Genomic DNA, 22,776 nt, shown 5'->3' with positions numbered 1-22,776 from the left:
GGGGGTTAGGGTTAATTGAACTCTAACCCCTATTGCTCCTGTGCAAGGTTGGTGCCTTTCATGGTTTCCTCTGTATGTATGAATGTGTGTGTGTGTGTGTGTGTGTGTGTGTGTGTGTGTGTGTGTGTGTGTGTGTGTGTGTGTGTGTGTGTGTGTGTGTGTGTGTGTGTGTGTGCATGCGTGCGCACGTGCGCACGTGAGTGTGAATGGGTGAATGTAATGCACAATTTATTATAAATGCACCATTTACTATTCATGCTGCATGGGGACAGGCTTGCACGGTGATTCAGGAACTATATAAAAGGAAACAAGCAGTAAATGAAAGTAATTAACCTTTGCACATTTGACATTGAAAATAAATGTAGCTCGAAGCAGATTTTACTTTGGCTAATGGAAACCTTATTGTGAATGGGTGAATGTAATGCACAATTTATTATAAATGCACCATTTACTATTCCTGCTGCATGGGGACAGGCTTGCGTTCTGAATCTGTGTCAGTGTCAGTGTTACCATGGCCCTCATATAACTTCCTTTACACTTTCAAATATGATTGGTTGGACGTGGGCTTTTGTTTATGTGATTGCTCATGTTCCATCACATCACAAGACGAATGAGATAACTAATTCAGTTCTCAGTGAGAACTGAATTTGTTAACTCATTCATTTTACTATATCTTCTCACACAATCCTATAGTACATTTACAAGTACTGTACTCTATTTATCACTGGTGTCATTTCATACTGTCCGCTGTACAATGTTTATTGTTTTCCTGTAAGAGCCATTTGAGCCATGCATCTATTCTGTGCCGTCATTGAAGGACTTGTCAATCAAGGCCTTGGTTACCATGGTTACAGGGAGGGGTATTTAACCATGGCCCTAATCAGGTGCAGGTGTTGCTGACATGCAGAGGCAAACCGTTTTTAGACTGTGTTTGGAGGGCTCATTGTCTACCGGTATATTCTTTTGACTTATGTAAAAGTATAGGGCTTTGGCAGCTATTAAATATACATCAACTGAATGGACATGTTTGGACATCACTTTCTGGAGCACACGTACGTCATAACTTCAATCCTGGCTGTTGGCAACCAGTAATAATTTTTAAGATCCTGCTCAAGGACTACAGATGTAAATTAGCTTCTGGCTAACTCTGGCCCATTTACATGGATGTGAAAACTGACATGTTGATTAATGCGCATTGTCCTTGTCAAATAAAAAAATAAATACTTAAGTACAATTTTGAGGTATTTTGTACTTTCAAATGTCCAATACTTTTGCTATACTTCACTACATCTCAGAGGCAAATATTGTACTTTTACTGCACTACATTTGTTTGAAAACATTAGTTACTACTAGTTACATTTGAATTATTATTACAAAACATAGGCTACATTAACCACTGCAGCCCTATTTAAACTTTGGTTATTTGAAAATGGCTGAAATGCAAGCTCACAAGAGAGCTTGTAGACCAGCTATTTCATTTGAATAAAATCTTTTGAAAATAGCCGATTTATATCGGCTATTTTCATAATGTATAAAATTGTTTTATTCATATGATACCTTGTGAAACGGGACAATAATGGGTACTTTTACTTTTGTACTTTAAGTAGGCTTACATTTTGATACCAATACTTTTGTACTTTAACTTATTTTGAATTCTGGACTTTTACTTTTAGTAACATTGCTGTATTGATACTTTTACTGCAGTATAATTGCATTCTTCACCATTCACTCACCCTTCCTAGAAACCGTATACGGAGGTATGAAATGTAGGACAGGGCTCTGTTGAAGTATATGCCTATTGACGTGAAGGTCACATTCTTCTTCCTTGCTTTTCACATCATTTGAAAGATTTAAGTGTTATTCATGAACCCACACAAAATGTTGCATATTATGATATACAGTGAGGAATATAAGAGCGTGAAGTACAATGCAGGCCATCTGCTTTCAAACTAATGAAAAAAGGAGCCGAGCCATAAATGCAGGGCACATGGTTCGGCTATTGTGCTCTTTCAGAAAACTTTCACCAATTCATCACTGCTAAATAGGCCCCGCGTGACGGTGATTCAGGAACTATATAAAAGGAAACAAGCAGTAAATGAAAGTAATTAACCTTTGCACATTTGACATTGAAAAGAAATGAAGCTCAAAGCAGATTTTCCTTTGGCTAATTGAAACCTTAGGTAATAGGTACTTATTGGCAGAGAAATAATATCCGCATGCCACACAGGCATTCCCATTCAGCGGACCTCAAGGCATTGTGTGTGTGTGTGTGTGTGTGTGTGTGTGTGTGTGAGTGAAGGGGTGTTACTGAACTGAGAGGAGAGGAGATATGACAGATATGTCTATAGTCAGACTGAAAAAGCAAAGCTGTGCTCGTGGAAATGAACACCCTACAGTAATTGATCATACAAAAGCATCAAAAGTAGCAGATATGCAAGTTCAAAACATGGCGCAAAAAACCGTTCAAGCTTGTGGAACTGCTACTTTTGCTTTTTTTTTTTAAAACTTCAATCCAGTTCATGAGGTTTCCACCCGATTCACAAAACTGTTCGGATTTAGCAGGTGTTTATAGAATCGGCCTCGGGTCTCAATGTGTTAACCCTATACCTATAGCATCCCTATTCTGGGCATTTCATAATAGGCGAAGGGATTTTTGGTATAGAGGAGAAAAGGAGGGGAATGCCCTTTATATCGTATTTATTGCATCTCTTTATTGTATTCTATGCATTATTATGTTTTTATTGTTTGAAGGCAGAAGGCATATATTCAATCAGCCTCCTAGGCTTCAAACAGGTCAATCTTTTAATTTTCAGACTTCAATGAATACTTCACAGTGTATTTGAGAATGAGAGCGGTGCTTTCTCAAACAGATTCCAGTGTGTACAATCAGTCTGAGAACTGTGGCAGGTGTTTATGCTATATGCACTGTCAGATAGAATAGAGCTGTGTATGTACATCACCTTACAGACGTGGAACAGAGTGACCCTGACCATAAAAATAACCTTTTGTTTGACACATTGCCTGTTATCTCTCTCTCCACATTTCACCACCTGACTGACAGTCGATTATTCAATATCTTACCCCAGTGATGGAAGAATTACCTACCGTACATTTATTTAATTATTTTGGAGTGGTGACCACTCCATTGCGGAGCTATGTGTGTCCGTCCGACCCAGGCCCCTACTTACGCAAGGAAAAGTATCATAATGTACAAATTAGAATTCAGTACCGTGGCTGTACACCATTTAAATAGTAAATAGCAGCAAACCCATTTCTCCTTCTTGAAAATGTATTCCACACAGACATATTGGTGGATTAAGATACATAATGCAAGTGTAAGTTAAAGGACTGGCTGCTAAAGGGGACTGGAGAAGCAATTTCTCTCATGAATACACTGACGGAGAGTTCCTGATTCGAGATCTGGCTAAATGTGACAGCTATAGTACTAAATGAAATGTCATTGTAGTTATTGGTTTATCATCAGCCGGAGAATCGGAGTGGCAGGGGCGGTATTGCAGTCGCTGTGCACTGTTGTGACGTAAAGAGAGTTAAGAGCCAGAAGGCAGAGCTCTCTGTCTACAGAGCAATCTTCGTTCCTACTCTTACCTATGGTCATGAAGTGTGGGTCATGACCGAAAGAATAAGGTCGCGAATACAAGCGGCCGAAATTAGTTTTCTTCGACGGGTGGCTGGCATCTCCCAGATAAGGTGAGAAGTTCAGTCACACGAGAGAGACTCGGAGTAGAACCACTGCTCCTTCGCCTGGGAAGGAGCCAGCTGAGGTGGTTCGGGCATCTGGTTAGGATGCCTCTCGGGCCTCGCACCTTTCACACATGAGCCCTCTTGCTCCCCTTTTCGGAAAAAACTTTCCAGGTATACAGCATACTTTGACTGGCTGAAAATTAGTTATCCCACCTACTAACTACTGTTCTGAGGAAAGATACTGAAGATGGTTTTAGTGACTTCCGAACTACAGAATTTGAACTACTTTTCTGTAGTGATTCTATAGTGAATTCAATGTTTGCATTTTGACCAGACTTCAAGAGCCTCAAGGCTTCACGGTCTGGCTTGAGACGTTATTGTCTCCACCAGGCCAAAGGCATGGGGAGAGAGTATGTTTTGCACTCTGTCCGTGTGTGTGTCGTCCGTGTGTGCGTCCGTCCGTCCTTCTGTTACCAGTTAATCTCCGGCACCGTTAACCCGGTGGATGCCAAATTTTGCACACACACTCCCTGGATGCCAACGATGAACCTCTGCCCCAAATTCTCCAGAACGACCTGTTATAGTGCCACCAGGAGGCCGACTTTTGTAAAACATTTTTTTTATATTACTCCAGATACTGTCCAAAAAACGTTACACAGTATCTCTATAATCAAGTGTTCAAGACAGATCTGTCCGATATTTCATATTCCATCCTAATTGGCTAACATTGGCTTTCAAAGTTTGCTTTCAAGATTGGCCCGTTTTGAACAAAATCAAATCAAATCATGAACGCATTTACGTGAAATCTTTCACAGACTTTCTTACTAGGCTGAGGAATATATCCCACCCTTTTCACATTGGCCTGTTATAGCGCCATCAACAGGTGGATTTTTGGAAAACACATTTTTAGAACAAAATGTCTCAAATCATCAAATTGCCATCCAAGGCGTATAAGAAGAAATGGCACCCTTTTCACATTGGCCTATTATTTCCACCTGTGATGAGAATGAAACACTGAAGATGTCAAAGTCATAGTTCTATTCATGTGTCACATTCAACACATGTGAAGCTTGGAATTCAACATTTGTGAACTTCACCAATAAGAAGTGCCTTGGTTGTAACCACTTGGGACTGGGAGGCATTTTGCTTGTAGTTTTCTTTCTTTTCTTCCCACAACCCACAAGACAACATAGGAAATCGAGGAGATTTACACCTCGGCATGCATTGGCCATTTGGCCATAATGCTTCTGATCCACATACTGTATGTGACCGTACGTACCCATATCGGCACGTGGTTTTCTGTGTGGGGACTGTCTGAGGACCTCATGTATTGTCTTGGTGATGTTTTGTGCTTCATGGTGTTGTTCTTCTTGTTGCTTTTGGAACAGACTGTGAAGACAAATATCTTTCGGGATTTCCACTAAAGAGGAGAGGCTGGTCTGAGTTCTATGTGAGATTTAAAAGCGAAAGTAGTAGAGCCTTACTGCAGCAGTAAGGCTATGGACCAGAGCTAGGAGACCACTATAAGGTAATAGATGTGCAGTAAAATGTTCCAAGAGGAGGGGGAGAATCAGACGTTCACTCCTGTTTTGGTGTGATGCTTGATTCATTTATGACAGAGAGAGCCAAGTAATGTGTGCATCAAATTGGGATCTAAATGGCTGCCGACCAAAACTAGAAATATTTAAACATAAAATTACATTCAAAGTGTCTTATTATGGATATATAATATAATCCCACTGAAGTGGTCTGGTTAGTATCGTTGTCATGCATGATAAAGAGCGTAACGGTAGCCAATATCTTTCGGAATCATGCATGATAATGTATGCTCTGCAAATGTGCTCCAAGGAGCCAATGCATATTAAAAGATATTTGCACATTTGATATACTGTAGATCATAATGGGAGAAAGTGACAGATGTGTCAGAGAATCAGGAGATATAATTATGGACCTGAGAACCCACTCCTACACTGAACACTCCATTCAAAGCTGTTTAAACGTCTCTCTCTCGCTCTCTCTTTTGTGCTAGTTCTGGACAACCGGAAATGCAGAGTACCCATTCCAATATGTCTCTCTGTGACTGTCCCTTTATTCCTATGGAGTTCTGTGTCATGCCCAAATATGGAGTGTCACAACAGGCCAGCTCCATATATGGACCTTGGGCAGGGGCCCGGTCCAAAGCCCGGGCAGGGGCCTTTTTATGGCGGTTCTGGACAACCGTGGGTCGACCGACTCGACACCCGGCACTGCACTCCCTGTGGGGGTGTGGAACGCGTGTGTCCAATTTGAGGTTGGGCGAACGGTTCTCGAGTTACGTGGATTACAGACGTACACACGTACAGACATACACAGACAGAAACATGGTGCATTTATAGTTAGATGCATAATCGCTAACTGTTGATTTATTGCAAAATGAACTCTATTAAGTAGCGAATCCCAAATTAATTACTCTAATCATCCCTTCAACTAATGGCTATAATTATGGTAAATTATCTATATTTAGAATGCCATAATTAAAGGGGGGATTTAATTAATAGAATAGAATAGAATAGAATTAATAGAATTAACTATTTGTAGAATTTCCTTGTATCACTTCTTGTTGCCTATTTTGATATTACATCTCTCCCATGCAGAACTGTGAGGGGTTAATCCACACATCTCCAAGCTGCAGGTAAAGGTAATGAAAACATCTGCACTATATGCCATAAAGGTTAAATGTTAATGAAAGCCTGAGACCTGAAAACCTTATATTTTGAAAACAAAGCAATACTCCTCATCAAAATTGTCAATTACTTGCATAAGAGGGGGTGAGGTGGTGGAGTTAGTTGTTTTAGCAGACAGTTTGAGGGTCCAATGGAGTTAAGAGGTTTTGTCCGAAGCGCTTTTTACTACTTTACTACTACCAAAAAATAATCTAAAACCTCACAAATTGAGTTAGGTGGTTTCCTCCCGACAGCAACGTTATTGTATATAACCTCTGTCTTTTTATCTGTATCCTCACTTGTTCTCTCTCTTTTGTTTAATATGTTCTTCTTTCTTCTGTCTGAGACACAGCGCAGGCTTTGTGATTGATTATGCTTTCAGACGGTATCTGCTTTAAAAATAAAGGTTTCAGTTTCAATCTGTGCGAAGGGAACATTTTATATTGAATAGGCATGGGATGAAACTGATGAATAAACGACTCTAATAGGATTATCAATACAGAAATAATAACTGAGTGGACCCCAGGTAGAGTGAAGGTTTGAAGTGATCAGAACAATCTAAACCACTGCCGTTTTCAGCATTGCTTCTAAAATCCTGCAATGATTTATACTTATTTTTGCGCAGTTGTCTCCCACTGAAAAATAGCAGATCTATAAGCTCACACAACACGTCGCTTCACCACACGTTGTCTGTGACACTGTGCAATGCAAGTAAAATCAGGGGTAATGCGGAAAAGTGATTTCCTTCTGCTCCAGTAGAAAGACAGCCCCACTGTCTACAGTCTACACAGTAAAGTCCTCTGAATTAATCTATACATTTGTAACTCTGAGATAATGGACCCTGTAACAGCTATTTAGTGATGCCTGTCATGGCCATCTCTCTGGGCATGCACCAGGCCCTCACCATGCACATACACCAGATATGGCACTTAGGATGAGATCTCCTTGACAGGACACAGACGGGTGATGTGATGTGTTTGGTGGTGTAAGTGCCAGCAGAGCAGCAGAGTATAACTTCTCTCTCTGTTGAATGATTGAACACAGTACCACTGGTAGGCTACACACTACCAATGTCACCCTTCTGTCAGAGTTTAATGTACCCACTCAGATCATAATATTATACATAATATATACACCTCGATGCAGTTCCTCGATGCAGTTCATTCTGATGCTGTCGACCTCTGTCACAATGTACTGTACAAAAAAGGAAAGTATTGAGTTCACAAGTTCACAATACGTTGTGAAACTAATTATTGTGAAGCGTCTTGTCCATCTGACATAACTGATCAGCCCACGGGTGTATGTTTGGTTTTCATATTTGTGGAGAAAGATGTTTTGTTTTCTGTTTGTTGTTTCTGTCTCTCTCTCGACTGTCACTCGAAAAGCCAAAAATATCTTAAATTAAAAGGAATTGCAGCACCCATTTCCACAAATGACTTGATTTTGTTTCTCATAATTGCATGGTTTTCCTCACAGTGACATACAGTATCTCATAGATTCTCAGTATTTTCTCTCTGAGAAAGAAAACCGCCTCCAAATTCGACATTCCAAAGTGTTTATGTGGAGGATTCGAGGTTCCATTATATGACACTGGTAGAAATGACTATATGCTAGTGGGTCCTGCATGGGGATCTTAGTACAATCTGATTTTCAATTGGAATTGACTTTAAATCAAACTATAAGATCCATGACCCTTAGAATGGATCAAGCTTCGGCCTCTTTCGGAGGGTTTTAGGTGGTGTTACTGAGTTAAGTTTCAATCACTGCTGCTAGCTCACCTGAGAAAGAGAAGCCATGAAGTAAACAATCAAAAGTCGTGCTGTTTTTCCACTTCACCGTATATTGATTTTTGTAAACGTTATCTCTTTTATTTTGTTTTGGATGAGATGCCTGTAAGGCACAGATGGCCTGCTCTGCCCTCAGCTGTCTGCACCAGCAGCCATAATCTGACCTCCCTCCACCAGAGAAGCAGGGATGACAAACAGCATCAGACAGATAAGACATAACACTGACGAACTATAAGCTTACAGCGCGTCACATCTGCATTTTCGGCACACGACACCGTATGACAGAGCATAGAAGTATTGCTTGAATATTAGTACATTTAGGTAGGGTATAAAAGAGTGTCTGTCATAGACCCTACTTTCTCCATTGCCAATATATGTAATATTCTTCAGTTGAGATTCTTGGTCACTAGTGTTTAGTCTTTTTCTTTACATGAGTTTTCCCTATAGGCACATATAGGTTGGCTATGTATGCCTTTTGCGCAAGAAAACATCTTTCCTCACCAGGTAAATGGAGGGTCAGAGACATATTTGTCAGTGTTTGATGGCTTGTCTGAATACATTGGTTTCTTCTATGAAATCAACACCTGCATGCTGGTCCTTTCCTTCCTTCCCCCGTCATATACTGTACAGTACACCAAACCATCCAACAGTATCACAGTGTCAGGAAGTGAAGCCGTTTCTTTCCCGGGGACTACTGTAACTGGGTCATTCCCCTTCTTCACTGTGTGGTAACTTGTTTTCTAAAAAACATGTACTGATTGGACAGACTGTTTGTTTGCACCTTCCTTCACACTATTAGGGAGGAAATAAAGCTTCAGATTCAATTATCAAACATCTGAACTGGTTCTGGTTCACTACTGCCTCCTGTGGCCCAATGAGACAAAACAGAAGGTGTTTTTCTAACAGACTCTGCTTCTTTTGATCTTTAATTCTCTTCAACAAACTGAACTCTGTCTATGTTACAGTCATTATATTACCATCATTTCAACTCAGTGGTTTATTTGCATTAGTTATCTAAATCAAACCATATTTTGAAAAGATAAATTGTCTAATCAATGTGTTACCTAGTGCGCGTGTGCGTGTGCGTGTGCGTGTGTGTGTGTGTGTGTTGTGACGGTTCCCTGTATATAGTATGGTATGGATATGGTATTATTTATGTAGTATGTGGTATCTTATAGTATGTGGTCTGGTGTAGTTTTATATACTGTATATTATAGTTATAGTACGCTTTGGTTAGTAGTTTATGGTTTCTTTACTTTGCTGTCCTAATTTCTGTTCTCCTTATGGATTGGGGAGCAGAGCTGTGATGTCATGACAATCAGTCAAGCAGCGGCACCTGGGCCCGGTGCCGACGCCCTGTATAAAAGCCTGTCTCCCCAGTCCCTTCCTCAGTTCTGTTGTTTTCAGTTCTCCTTTTGCTCCTTTTGCTCCTGTGTGTGTGTGTGTGTGTGTGTGTGTGTGTGTGTGTGTGTGTGTGGTATGTGTGTCCTATCCCCCCATACTTTTTACGTTTGTTGCCTGTGACTCAGGCAGTGTCATTGTTTCCACGTGGGAACAGAACATTGGGTTCCAATTATCCACGTAGAGGGCCAAATCCAATTAACCAACCTGTAAAATAATCAATACCAATAATCTCTGACACACACACTCACAGATGGGCATTTCACACTGCCAAACAGCGTTTCCCCCCACTTCCAATTGTTCTATAATGAACAATATATACTGTGCAATACAGTTCACAGTGCACTGCCTGAGGCATTTATCCCATTAAGACCTAAGGCGGATTCAAAAAATGTTCTAAAAGGATGTAAAACTGTTTTCTGAAAAACCTATGTTATGTCAAGGTCCCCCAAACCCCATCTCAAAATATGTTCTTCCAGGGACCCCCAGAAGCAAAGATTTGAGTTAGAAATGTTCGCTTTAAGATATATATTGAAAGATTTGCACAAACTTTCACGATATTTGTGACGCACTATGAGCTATGAGGTGAAATATTAGTTGAAGTGGTTAAAATGATTGTGATGAACTAAAATGACACAGCTGCTTTACCGGTTTGAATGTGTTATATTCCACTGTGCACTGAACACAAATAATAAAGTAATATAGTGTAATAATTATGTGCATACAAATGTGACACGTTGCATGCAATCTAGAGTCAATAAGGTATATCCATGCAAAACATCAATCAACCCAATGCCATCCCCAATGCCATCCAAGAAGAAAAAAGCAGCATACAGTATACAGGTAGCCTACATGTCATCAACGGTGACATTCACTTTTAGACAGTGAATAGTGTTCTGTTTCTGTGCAGCTGTGTTCACTGTTTCCAGACGACATCAAGGGGAGAGGGTGATGGGCTGCGTGTCTTATATCGCTGCAGGCAGTGGTGGAAAATAACTAAAGTAACATAATTATGTACTCAAGTATTGTACATAAGTACAATTCTGAGCTATACTTTCACTTTACTGGAGCATTTCCAATTTCCCATACTTTTACTTCTACTCCACTATAATTATTTGAAAACCTTACTTACTATTTAGGCTACTTTGTAGATTTTGATTATTATTACAAGCTCACAATGCATTACGATGCGACACATTGTGAGCTTGTAGATCTCCTATTTTCAAAAAGTTTTTTTAGACATGATAATTTATGGTTATGAAACGAGACATTCTGCATAATGAGTACTTTAAGTATAATTTTATGTCAATACTTTTGTACTTTTTTACTCAAGTACATTTGTATATATACTGGACATTTACAGATGTAACAAAGTGTTTCTATGTTGCAGTATTGATACTAACATTTGGAGTACTTTTTCCACCACTGGCCGCAGGATATATCCACGGGTCCTTGACCCTTGGATTGTCATGATGGTGACCTGAAGACCCAGGAGACAAGAGAAACGTGGAAAACACTAAACAACGCAATCACAACCCCTAACACTAGACAATGTCAGGTCCTCTGCCCCAAATTGTCTCTGCCCTACAATAACTGGAAGTTACGAGAACGCTTGCCCCAAAACACGCTCGCCGGGAACTAGGATCTGTGGCAAACAGCACCCCTCCTGTCTGAGCTCCACGGGAATGGATGTGCATGCCTCGGGTTAACAGAGCTTATGTAAGACACGTAGCCTACAGACCTCCCATGGAGGGAAGAGATACACCATGGAGGACCACAATGCAATGTTCAGTAGCCGAACAGTAGACGCACGCACGCACGCACGCCCGGTAATCAATAAATGCTTTCACCATACTTATAGCCACATGCATATGTCCCATGTGATGGAAATCTGTGCAAGGGGCTATTCTGAGTATGGTCAGATCTACAACAACAAAACCCTTCAAAGCAACTAATGTTTGTTATCATAACACAAGCCGCAATTTTATCAGTTCTAGATTATGGCAATATTATTTACATCGACTCTGCTCCCTCCTCACCAGCCACTCAATGCAGTCTACCACTCAGCCCTGCGGTTTATAATGGAGATGGGTTTCATACCCATCACTGTATGGAAGGCGACTGTGGCTCAAGAGCTAGAGCAGGTCGTCCATTGATCCGTGGGTCGGCGGTTCCAATCCCGGCTCCTCCTGTCTACATGTCAAAGTGTCCTTGGGCAAGACACTGAACCCCAAATTGCTCCCGATGTGCTGGTTGGTACCTTGCATGGCTTCCGCCGCAATCGGTGTATGAATGTATGTGTGAATGGGTGAATGTAATGCACAATTAAGCGCCTTGGATAAAGGCGCTATATAAATGCACCATTTACCATTTTTATGGAAGGTCCATTGGCCATCATAGACAAGAACAGCACTGCACTGCACTGTTTTTTTTATCTACAGAGACTTACTTAGGAAATTGCCTAATTAACTTAACAGCCTAAAGTTTTGCCATCACCATACTCGCAAGATTATTGTCTCCACCAGGCCGAAGGCATGGGGAGAGTGTATGTTATGCATAGAAACTACCCTTCCTCCCAGTGAGATCTGTGTCAAAAGGTTCTCTTTGTGTACGGTGTACCATCTTCCAACATACAGGTAGCACCATCTGCATAAAGTCACAAAGATTTAAATATCTTATGCACATGCTGACCAACAACAAGGATACAAAATGCATGGCACTGCAAGAGGTGTAAGAGTATACTTTATCTACGGTAGTTGGGTTTTACAATGTCATCCGTTCATTCTGAGCTGGATAAGACTGCTTTTCATTATGCCCTCATGTAGAACTGTCTACAATCAGTTTTAAAACTGGAGAACTTAATTTCACTTGATCGCTTTAAAACACTTGTGTTGCACACTTAACTGGATGAAACCCACCCCCCATACTATACTAACAGTGGCTACAAAACATTAATGGTATATAAGATGGAATATATGACAACCCAGTTTCCTAATTTAAAAAAGAGATGGCCGTTAGTGGCGGAATATCTGGACGGAGAATCTACAAATGGGTAGAGCTGCCGCTTGGATATTCTTAAAACCTCCCATATGACAGTGAAGAGGTCAAGTTCACCCCTATAACTCGCAAGGCAATTAACATTATTACTTTTCTATTTATCTTTATCTGTATTTATTTTTGTGTTTTTTGTTTTCTTCTTGTTTCATTATTTCTGAAGATATACTGTATGTGTGTGTGTGTGTGTGTGTGTGTGTGTGTGTGTGTGTGTGTGTGTGTGTGTGTGTGTGTGTGTGTGTGTGTGTGTGTATGTATATATATACACAGTCATACATACATATGTGTGTGTATATATGCGCGCATGTACAGCATGTAGCCTATGTGCTTGTGCTTCTTATTTTGTTTTTACACTTAAAAAGAGAAAATTAACATGTGTTGTAATATGAAAATGGCAATAAACAAGTTATTATGAATTATAAACCGTTGTTATGAAGGACCTTGCAAATGTTACACAGCTGTCATGACCTAGCTGTAACCTGTAGTCCAGAGGCAGCTACTAATTATAACAAGTCAATAAATACAACAAAATACACACGTGTATATATAGTGCTAATGTTTATTCAGCAGCAGCTTTCAGCCACTCATTTACCTGTCTAGAAACTGCCCTTCCTCCCAGTGAGATCTGTGTCAAAAGGTGCTCTTTGTGTACGGTGTACCAAAAAGGAGGAGAATAACACCACCCCATCTTCCAACATAGCACCATCTGCATAAAGTCACAAAGATTTAAATATCTTATGCACATGCTGACCAACAACAAGGATACAAAATGCATGGCACTGCAAGAGGTGTAAGAGTATAAAATTATCTTTTGTATTTTATTCATTAGTCATTTAATTACACTTACATAAAGCAAATACAAAATTGGACATTTTTTCAATACTGAGGTTGAGAGAACATTAAAATTGCGAAATAAAATATGATAAAACCAACAAAACAAAACTTGGCTTTTGTCTATGGTTATACCATGACTGATATATTTTCAATAAAATAATAATTTGAATCATCCACTGAGATGTTCACTGATCCAACAATAACCAACATCAATGGACAACATCACACCAGCCACCATTGGATCTAAATTCGGAAGTACTAGGGCGCCATCATGTGTACAACATGAATTCAACATGGTAGAAAGACAATGCTACATCGCTTAACCACTCAAACAGTCTTCAACAGGGGGTCTGGGACCCTTAAGGGGTCCTCAGACTTACTGCATGAGGGGGGATCCATGTACTGTATGATAAGGACTTTCTTCTTTTTTTTTTACATTAACCACTTGAACCGTTGCATCCCTATTCTGGGGGGAACCGAAAATAGCAGATCGGCTATTTCCTGCGAAGATGTTTGGTGTACAGGGAAACAGACCAGATCAAGTACAGAACCAAAGGTCAGGTTTACAAAGTATTCAGGGTTTAAGTCCATGATTGAATGTCTGAATGAAATGTCACACATTTTACATGAATCCAATATGTAGTGGGGGTCCCTACTTCATAAATTCATCCCTCTCTCAGCTAAGAGATCCTTGGACAAAAAACATTGATGACCGGGGGCCTCAAGGGTTTATTCTTGGCCCCTAGTCATCCTCTCATCTATGCAACCTCGTGACGAACACATTCTCCTGGAGGATTTTTAGTGGATACGTGCTCTGAGTATAAAAATATGGAAGCAATGTCTCTGTGAATTTGTGTGTAAATGAATAAAGGACAGAATCATCGGCAGAGTCCAAAAATGCCACAGTCCCCATGTCATAATCCAGCTTCACTTTGACTCGGCAGGGTTTCCTCGCCACTGCCAGGGGCGTCGGTGGGGAGGTCATTGCTCTGAGCTCTCCATCTCGTAAACACAGTGTCCAGAAGCCATTCTCAGGTCGGGCAGAGACCTCCAGGTCCCTCGGGGCGGACGCAGAGGCCACGCCTAGGAGCCAATCATGGTTGTTTCCCGTTTCCACAATCCAGCGGTGACTTCCTGAACCCAGGGCGGTCGTGCCTACCACCTCGGCGCTGACATGGAAGCGCTCTGGATTGTTGGGGAAACAGAGGGGCTGGCTGGAGTAATGGAGGGACGTGAGGTCATCGGACAGGATGAGGCATGGGTGTGCTGTATTTGGGTCCAATGTCAAGGGAGCTAAAGGAGAGGGAGATGGTCAAAGAGCATACTTTAGTTTGCACATACTTGGAAGAGGGGTGTTACTATTTTAACCAATTTACTGAATACATTACTATAAGTATCACCTCTTGGGCTATACATGTACTCACTGTACTGAACATGGTCGTGCAGTTTCTCCCAGATTCTATACTTGAGGTTGCATAGATGCTTTGACACGTCGATCAGTGCCCCGGGCATATTCTCAGAGCCATGTTTCATGCTGTTGCCTCTGTATAATGACAATTCATTCTGCACTGAAATGTTTTTTCCTCGATGACATACAATATCAGATTTTAAGAAGATTAATAGAAAATGACATACCTCTCAAGTGTGGCTTTGAAGTTCTGCAAAAGTAAAAGAGACTGTCAAGTTGGAAAGATTGTTTGAACAGTAATTGTGAGGTTTGTGTAACTAGTCCGCAGCGCTAACCTGCATATAGATCATGTCATCGGCTCTCAGCTTCTCCTCCAGGGTTTGGATGGTTTCGGTGAGAGACAGCATCTCTGCCGCAGTCTCTGACATCTTGTCCTTCATTGCTGTGATCTTCTCCTCTGCTTCCATTTTCAGGGCAGCTATTTTGACCGACTCTTCATTGTAGAGAGCTTGGTGGAGTTGCTCAAATTGGTTCTTGATTAATCCCTGTGTTTCCTGTGCCTGGTTCTAAGGGAGTGGGAAGTTATTCAATGCGACTGAGATACATTTTTGCTATTAGCATTTGAATGTATAAGACATGATCTTTAAAAGATACCTTTATGTGACTGAGAATGGCTCCAGAGTTCTCTTGTATTCTAATGAGTTTTTTTTGTTGATCTTTGAGGTTCTCCAGGGTTGTAGTGAGTTCTTCCTGAAAATAAATGCATGAGATTAACCACATGAACCCTAATAGGTGAAGTTTGAACGTTTGGCAGAATTAGCAGATCTACAATGTCACAACACATTGCATCGTGACACATTATGAGCTTGCACATCTGCTATTTCCAGCAATGTTTGGTATACAGTAGTAGCTAGATGGAAATAGGAGGGCGCAAAGTAAAGACCCCTAGGGGGACAATGAATATCATTCATGGGTATAGTATAGCCAAGCCGCATCATAAGTATATAGTTATAATCAGCACCAATATTCCTGAAGATACTTTCACATACTGTAGAGTACGCATACTGTACATATACCTGACAGACTGGATTCCAGCCTTCAGGCCTACGCCTTATGGTTTTTCAAGTTCTGAATCTACGGAAGATAGTCTGTGTTAGTTTGTCTGCGTCATATTAGCAACACTCCCAGTCACAATAATCCGATATTACTAACCCCCACCTCTAACCCTAACCGCACGCAGAAGCCACGAGTGAGTCTTAACCGGCCACATATGTCGGACTAACAGGACTTCGGACTAATGCGTGCCCCCCCACAATATCACGATGAGCTTCCTTACTTTGCAATCCAGCATTGTCTCTTCTATGGGAGCACAGTCATGGTTCTTGTGCAGTTTAGAAGATTGGCACACCACACAGATGGGCTGCCTGTCCACCAGACAGAAGAGCTTGAACTGCTCCCCGTGGAGGTCACAGACGATGACCTCCTTTCCCACGCTGAGTCTTCTGTTCTTCACGTGGGCCTCGCAGAGGTTCTTCAGAGCCAGGTTGGACGGCGGACAGGACCGCGAGGCTTTCTTCCTGCATACCGGGCAGTCACGCACACTTGAGGCTTCCCAGCAGCGTTTCACACAGCTTCGGCAGAAGCTGTGGCTGCACGACAGCAAAACGGGGTCCGTGAAGATGTCGTAGCATATTGGACATGAAAGATCCTCTTCTGGTAGAGACATGATGTGATCTACTCCAACTCGGCATGTATACAACAGAGTCACTCCAGAGATTAAAGTCCTCAGGCTTTAACTTTGTTACATTCCTTTGTGAAAGATATGAGAGTGATTTAGCACTCTCAGTAAAGCACTATTTGTTCTCTATTAGTCTCTAACTAGCAACTATATTGGGAAAGCTCCGGCCGGCCTTCCATTGTTCTTGACGCGAGTCAATAGTGCTTTCTGTGTCTGCCTTCTGTGGGAGTATATTTCCAAACTAAAGAGCTGTGTGTGAGGCAGCATTGCATGCCCCTGGGAAGCAGGAAGTAAAGCCCTATTGGTTGAGGGCTGAATAACTTAAAACTGCAGGTTAGTAACCTGTTGCATGTTTGGAATATATTGATGCAGGATATAGATGTCTCTGTATGTATAAACAGCTCAAGGCTGACACCCTAGCCTAAGTGGAGCAAATTAGGGTGTGTTGCTCAGGCTAGCCTGTCAGTCCCAATATTTACTATTTACATTACTTTTTCATGCACACCCCTTCCCACACGCACGCACACGCACGCACGCGCGCACACACACACACACACACACACACACACACACACACACACACACACACACACACACACACACACACACACACACACACACACATGATGATATGTATTGTTCATATGCAGTGCCCCATCTAAATAAACAAATACAAAATAAGTAAAGACCTTCCATGTGATTTAAGACTTTTATATGACAGAATGCATATTTTTGCTAGCTGCATATTTTTTCATGCTTTTTGTGTTCTTTTTTATTTTCCATTCTTTACTTCTAATTATCTTTTATCTTTTGATCTTTTATCCCTTGTACTGTCCCTGGTACCACTTTTACCTGTAGCTTGTTGTGACAATATAGCTGATTGATTGATTGATTGATATCATCCAGAAAACTGCAATCTCTGTTGCCATCAGGGTGTTGTTATGTTACACGGGGCTGCTTGCAAAACTCTCTCCATTCTAAATCCTCTCAACAATATGACTTTTAACCACTTATACCCCATGTGGTACTATTGTCTTTCCTGTTTTCTGTTGTTGTGTGTGTGGAAAAGCTTTAACTGTTGTTTGGGGAAATCTTTCGCTCACAACGCGTCACGCTGCAATGCTTTGTGAGCTTGTTGATCTTCTATTTTTAGGATCCTGGGCTTTAAGTGATTAAATGCTCTGTAGGTTGTTTTTGATTCATTCTCCTTTTTTATTTACCTTTTAATGTTTTATACTTTATATTGTCAAGTCAAGCCATATATTATCGTGTATTTATATAGCACATTTCATACAACAGGCGTAGACAACAATGTGCTTCAATATAAAATATAATTTTATTCCACCTTTAGTTTCTTGCCGTACATGTTTGTTTGTATATTGTTGTGTGTCTCTGTATTCGTATTTCTACATGCTGCTCCAAACACATTTTTGGGATTAATAAAGTTGTTTGAATTTAGTTTTAAGTTATTTTATTTGTTCTATTTTCCATAAGTCACTCTGGATAAAAGCATCTGCTAAAAAATGTCTATTGTAAATTGTATCCAAAGCCTAAATGTAATATAATAATATGCATTCTTCTTAATGTATGTGATGATGACTGCTGTACTTTGTACTAATGTGTCTGGCCTAGCTGCTCTGGGCCATGTTGTCCACTGTTTTAAGCCAATTTTGGGTAAGACAAATGTTTTATTTTTATTTTTCGTATTTCACTAGAGGATAAGCCCCTGGAGTTGCAGAAACTCGTTTTCAAGTAACACAGAACAAACAAATATGGACATACACAAAGGCTCTTCCACCATCTCAACCCCACCACAAACCCACTACACCAGTATACTTGTTTCCTTATAGAAGTTCTTTAAGAAAAGAAAAAAATAAAATAATAAAAACAGCTAGAACCATATAGGGATGTTGTCGCAATGTCTGGTTGGTGGCATATCCAGAAATGGGACATAGTATGAACCTTTGAATATCTATACCGGCAATTCAAAAATAAAAGATAATAAAAGCTACCCGTCCTTAAATTAATGAATGCTTGCTTCCACTACATGGACTGTCACTCACTGCCATTCATTTGTGGATTTGTGAACACAAAGTGCAAAGTCAATTTTGATGTGGGTCCGCCAGTCGCCAGATCAAACATTGCCTTGAAATTGTTTGATGACCACACTGGTGTGTACAGTAGGCAGCTATAGCAGTGGGTGCTGCATCGGCATCAATCCTTATCCTCTCCTCCATCTCCACGAGCGTCAGCCCCTCCCTTCTCTCCTCCAGTCTTTGGTTACCATGGGGATGACGTCAAGTTGCACCACCAGCTCGGCCCAGTCGACGTCTGTCTGAGAGGCGGTGCACCGTGTTGCCATGTTTGTTTATTATAAGCGACCTTGGAATAATTTTTCGCTATTTCAAACCAATTCTCAAACATTTGCATACGCCCAAATTAACGTATTTTCAGACCTTCATATCCCTCAACTTCTCCTTTTAAGATACCTTTAAAAATCGCCAACGTATGTAGGTTTTAAGTAGCCTACTCATGTAGCCTAGTCGCTTCTTTTTTGCTTATTTCACAACACATACAAATTTGGCAACAGTGGCGGCGCATCTTGGAGTTGGACATCAAGCAGCAAGCAGGCAGTTGACTCTCTCAGCCTCGATTAGATTTCTGATTAACACATCCACTTTCCAGTTATCCAAAATGCGCGAAATTTTGCATTTGCAAGCTGGCCAGTGCGGAAACCAGATCGGAGCCAAGGTATGCAATCACATTCATTCTATTAGCTTTGTAATCAATGAATAACTGGCTGCAGCCTTTTAGGAATAGGATTCGATGTAGGAGCCCTTTCACGGTGAAAGCAGTCATTCATCTTGAACGGTATCTACTAGCTAGACACCTACAGATCAGATGTCACGTCGTTCTTCAAGCAGTCGTGCAAACATTGCAATATGATTATTATGAAAGGAGACGTACAGTTCGCATGATTTAGTTTTTCTGCAGCCCGAATGTGTGCTTGTAAAATCACGTGCAACTACAATTTTGCATGGATTACGCAACGACTATAGGCTAGCCCTATATATAGCCCAGAATGGCTGATATTGCATGAAATGTGCAGACTATTGCATCATCAATATCAGCCATTATAGGGCTACGACTAGCCACATGTGTCCATTCATTGAAATGTGAACATTATAGCAAAGTTGCATGTCAAATACCATATCAAATACCGGTATCTGCTATCCATTTTTGCAGATGTTATGTGCAATTAGCTCGATCATCATTGTGACAATGGCATGATGGATATAGCTACTCACCCATCCCCCTCCATATAGCTGGTGACCTATTTAACCCTGAGATGTACTATATTTAGGTCTGATATGAGTGTCCAAATGACCTATATTCTAAGTTGGTAGTTTATCGAATAGGCTAGATTTCCACAGCTACATTACCCCAGGAGCGTGACTCATCCGCTTTCCATTGATTTGCATGTGCATTAGCCTTCTCCTTCTGCCGGTAAACCTTGCTCAAAGTATAATAAATCTGTCCCATATTTTCCATCCTGTTTCACATTTCCATTTGTCAGTTCTGGGAGGTGATCAGTGATGAACATGGTATTGATCCCACCGGTTCCTACGTTGGAGACAGCGACCTGCAGCTAGACAGGATCAGTGTCTACTACAACGAGGCCTCAGGTATAGTTTATACTTTATACTGTCACACATGGCTGAGTATGGTGTGCGTGTGTGTGTGTGTGTGTGTGTGTGTGTGTGTGTGTGTGTGTGTGTCACGATTACAACATTAAGTTGTAAGTTGTAAGATTTGGAGAAAAAAAACACCACTGATGATCAATTTCTCATCCACTTCAGGTGGAAAGTATGTCCCTCGTGCTATCCTTGTGGACCTGGAGCCCGGCACCATGGACTCGGTCAGGTCCGGCCCCTTCGGTCAGATCTTCAGGCCTGACAACTTTGTCTTTGGTAAGTCTGGAGAATTCAGCATGACAGGAACCATCAGCTGAAACTTGAGACTCAGAGACTGAACACACACAGACCCTCTTTATGATCACGTTCTGTTGGGTACACTGTAAAATCCTGTGTGTTTATTTAACTCTGAGAGTGTGAAACCAGACCTGGGTCCTCTTGGGTTCCCAAACCTTTTAGCTCGAGACCCAAAAGAGAATTTTGATGTCTCCCTGGGACCCAAACTAGTGAACATTTTTCACTACTACAACTAAGAAATGTTGAAAATGTCATGATTTTTCTTTATCTTTTGAAAGATTATTTAAGAGTTAAATGAACACTCAGGAGGATTTGACTGGTTATATGATGACCGGTCAACTCATTGAGTGTTGGATCTCTGCTGTACGTACAGGCCAGAGCGGTGCCGGCAACAACTGGGCCAAGGGTCACTACACGGAGGGCGCTGAGCTGGTGGACTCTGTCCTGGACGTGGTAAGGAAAGAGGCAGAGAGCTGCGACTGCCTCCAGGGCTTCCAGCTGACCCACTCCCTGGGCGGAGGCACCGGCTCCGGCATGGGCACCCTGCTCATCAGCAAGATCCGTGAGGAGTACCCCGACCGCATCATGAACACCTTCAGCGTGGTGCCCTCACCCAAGGTGTCCGACACCGTGGTGGAGCCCTACAACGCCACGCTCTCCGTCCACCAGCTGGTCGAGAACACGGACGAGACCTACTGCATAGACAACGAGGCCCTCTACGACATCTGCTTTCGCACGCTCAAGCTCACCACGCCCACGTACGGCGACCTCAACCACCTGGTGTCCGCCACCATGAGCGGGGTGACCACGTGCCTGCGCTTCCCCGGGCAGCTCAATGCCGACCTCCGCAAGCTGGCCGTCAACATGGTGCCCTTCCCCCGCCTGCACTTCTTCATGCCGGGCTTCGCCCCGCTCACCAGCAGAGGAAGCCAGCAGTACCGCGCCCTGTCGGTGCCCGAGCTCACCCAGCAGATGTTCGACGCCAAGAACATGATGGCCGCATGCGACCCACGCCACGGCCGCTACCTAACGGTGGCGGCCGTGTTCCGCGGCCGCATGTCCATGAAGGAGGTGGACGAGCAGATGCTCAACGTGCAGAACAAGAACAGCAGTTACTTCGTGGAGTGGATCCCCAACAACGTGAAAACGGCCGTCTGCGACATCCCGCCACGTGGCCTCAAGATGGCCGCTACCTTCATCGGCAACAGCACGGCCATCCAGGAGCTGTTCAAGCGCATCTCGGAGCAGTTCACCGCCATGTTCCGCCGCAAGGCCTTCCTCCACTGGTACACCGGAGAGGGCATGGACGAGATGGAGTTCACCGAGGCCGAGAGCAACATGAACGACCTGGTGTCAGAATACCAGCAGTACCAGGACGCCACCACCGAGGAGGGCGAGTTTGAGGAGGAGGGAGAGGAGGAGGCTAAATGAAACCCATGCAGGTCGATCCTCTCCTTTAGCCAATTCCCAGGTCCATTGCGTTTGTCTTTGAAACGAAGGGTGTAACCCTCGCTCACTATAACGCTAGTGTTACTGATAACGAGTGAGGTTTTTCATTTAAAGCAATTGGGTTCTTGTTCTTCTGTTGTGAATGCACTGCATTATGTCCTTTCCTCTATATTCAAAAGCAAGTGATTTTAACTGTGAAGCCTTGAAATTAGAGAAGGATTAAAAATGACGTTTCTCATTAATTGCCATTTCTGCCTCAGTGTTTGTTTTATTCATTTGTGGGCCATTGGCATGTTGCAGCATTCCTTTTGAATGCCATTCCTTTGACGATAGGGGGCAGCCATAAGCAGTTCCTCTGTATAACAGTATGTTCGAGGTATAAGCAATATTTACAGATATTGTACATATAATATAAAGTAAAGAATATTAGGCAATATGAGGCATCTAAAAGCAGAAGTTTGTGACCTTGTGGAGCCTCAAAAACCTTAAAAATAAATCTCAGTCACCTGCAGATCCTAGGATTAGTAAATTACTAGCTCTGTGCGTGCCTATGAATTTGTAGCCCTGCAACCCATTTGTGGTCTTCATCCATAGATTAGATAGATATATAACAATTCTGCAAAGCTAAAATGATGAGTGGTAACTGGTAAGTATCAACTTTTCTCAGTATGGCATGTTATTCACTAAAGACTTAACTTCTTAAATGGTG

General features: G+C 41.9%; 2 protein-coding genes across 2 annotated transcripts; one reads left to right on the top strand and one right to left on the bottom strand.

Annotated features, from left to right (window-relative positions):
- Positions 1–13,874: 13,874 nt before the first annotated feature.
- LOC308324223 (E3 ubiquitin-protein ligase TRIM35) lies at positions 13,875–16,841 on the bottom strand. Its single transcript, XM_080776217.1, has 6 exons — positions 16,225–16,841; positions 15,543–15,638; positions 15,224–15,454; positions 15,116–15,138; positions 14,905–15,023; positions 13,875–14,773 (listed from the first exon to the last, which is right to left on the bottom strand). The coding sequence occupies exons 1-6, from the start codon at positions 16,612–16,614 to the stop codon at positions 14,235–14,237; spliced, it is 1,398 nt and encodes a 465-aa protein (XP_080632343.1). The 5' UTR covers positions 16,615–16,841; the 3' UTR covers positions 13,875–14,234.
- A 2,402-nt stretch (positions 16,842–19,243) lies between these two features.
- On the top strand, positions 19,244–22,056 carry tubb4bl (tubulin, beta 4B class IVb-like). Its single transcript, XM_080775588.1, has 4 exons — positions 19,244–19,377; positions 20,204–20,312; positions 20,487–20,597; positions 20,992–22,056. The coding sequence occupies exons 1-4, from the start codon at positions 19,321–19,323 to the stop codon at positions 22,047–22,049; spliced, it is 1,335 nt and encodes a 444-aa protein (XP_080631714.1). The 5' UTR covers positions 19,244–19,320; the 3' UTR covers positions 22,050–22,056.
- The last annotated feature ends 720 nt before the right edge of the window (positions 22,057–22,776 follow it).

The sequence above is a fragment of the Protomyctophum bolini genome (genome assembly GCF_963924005.1).
Source record: "Protomyctophum bolini genome assembly, chromosome: 11".
NCBI lineage: Eukaryota > Metazoa > Chordata > Actinopteri > Myctophiformes > Myctophidae > Protomyctophum > Protomyctophum bolini.
The sequence above is the reverse complement of the archived record's forward strand: the minus strand, read 5'-3'. Positions and strand labels throughout refer to the sequence as shown.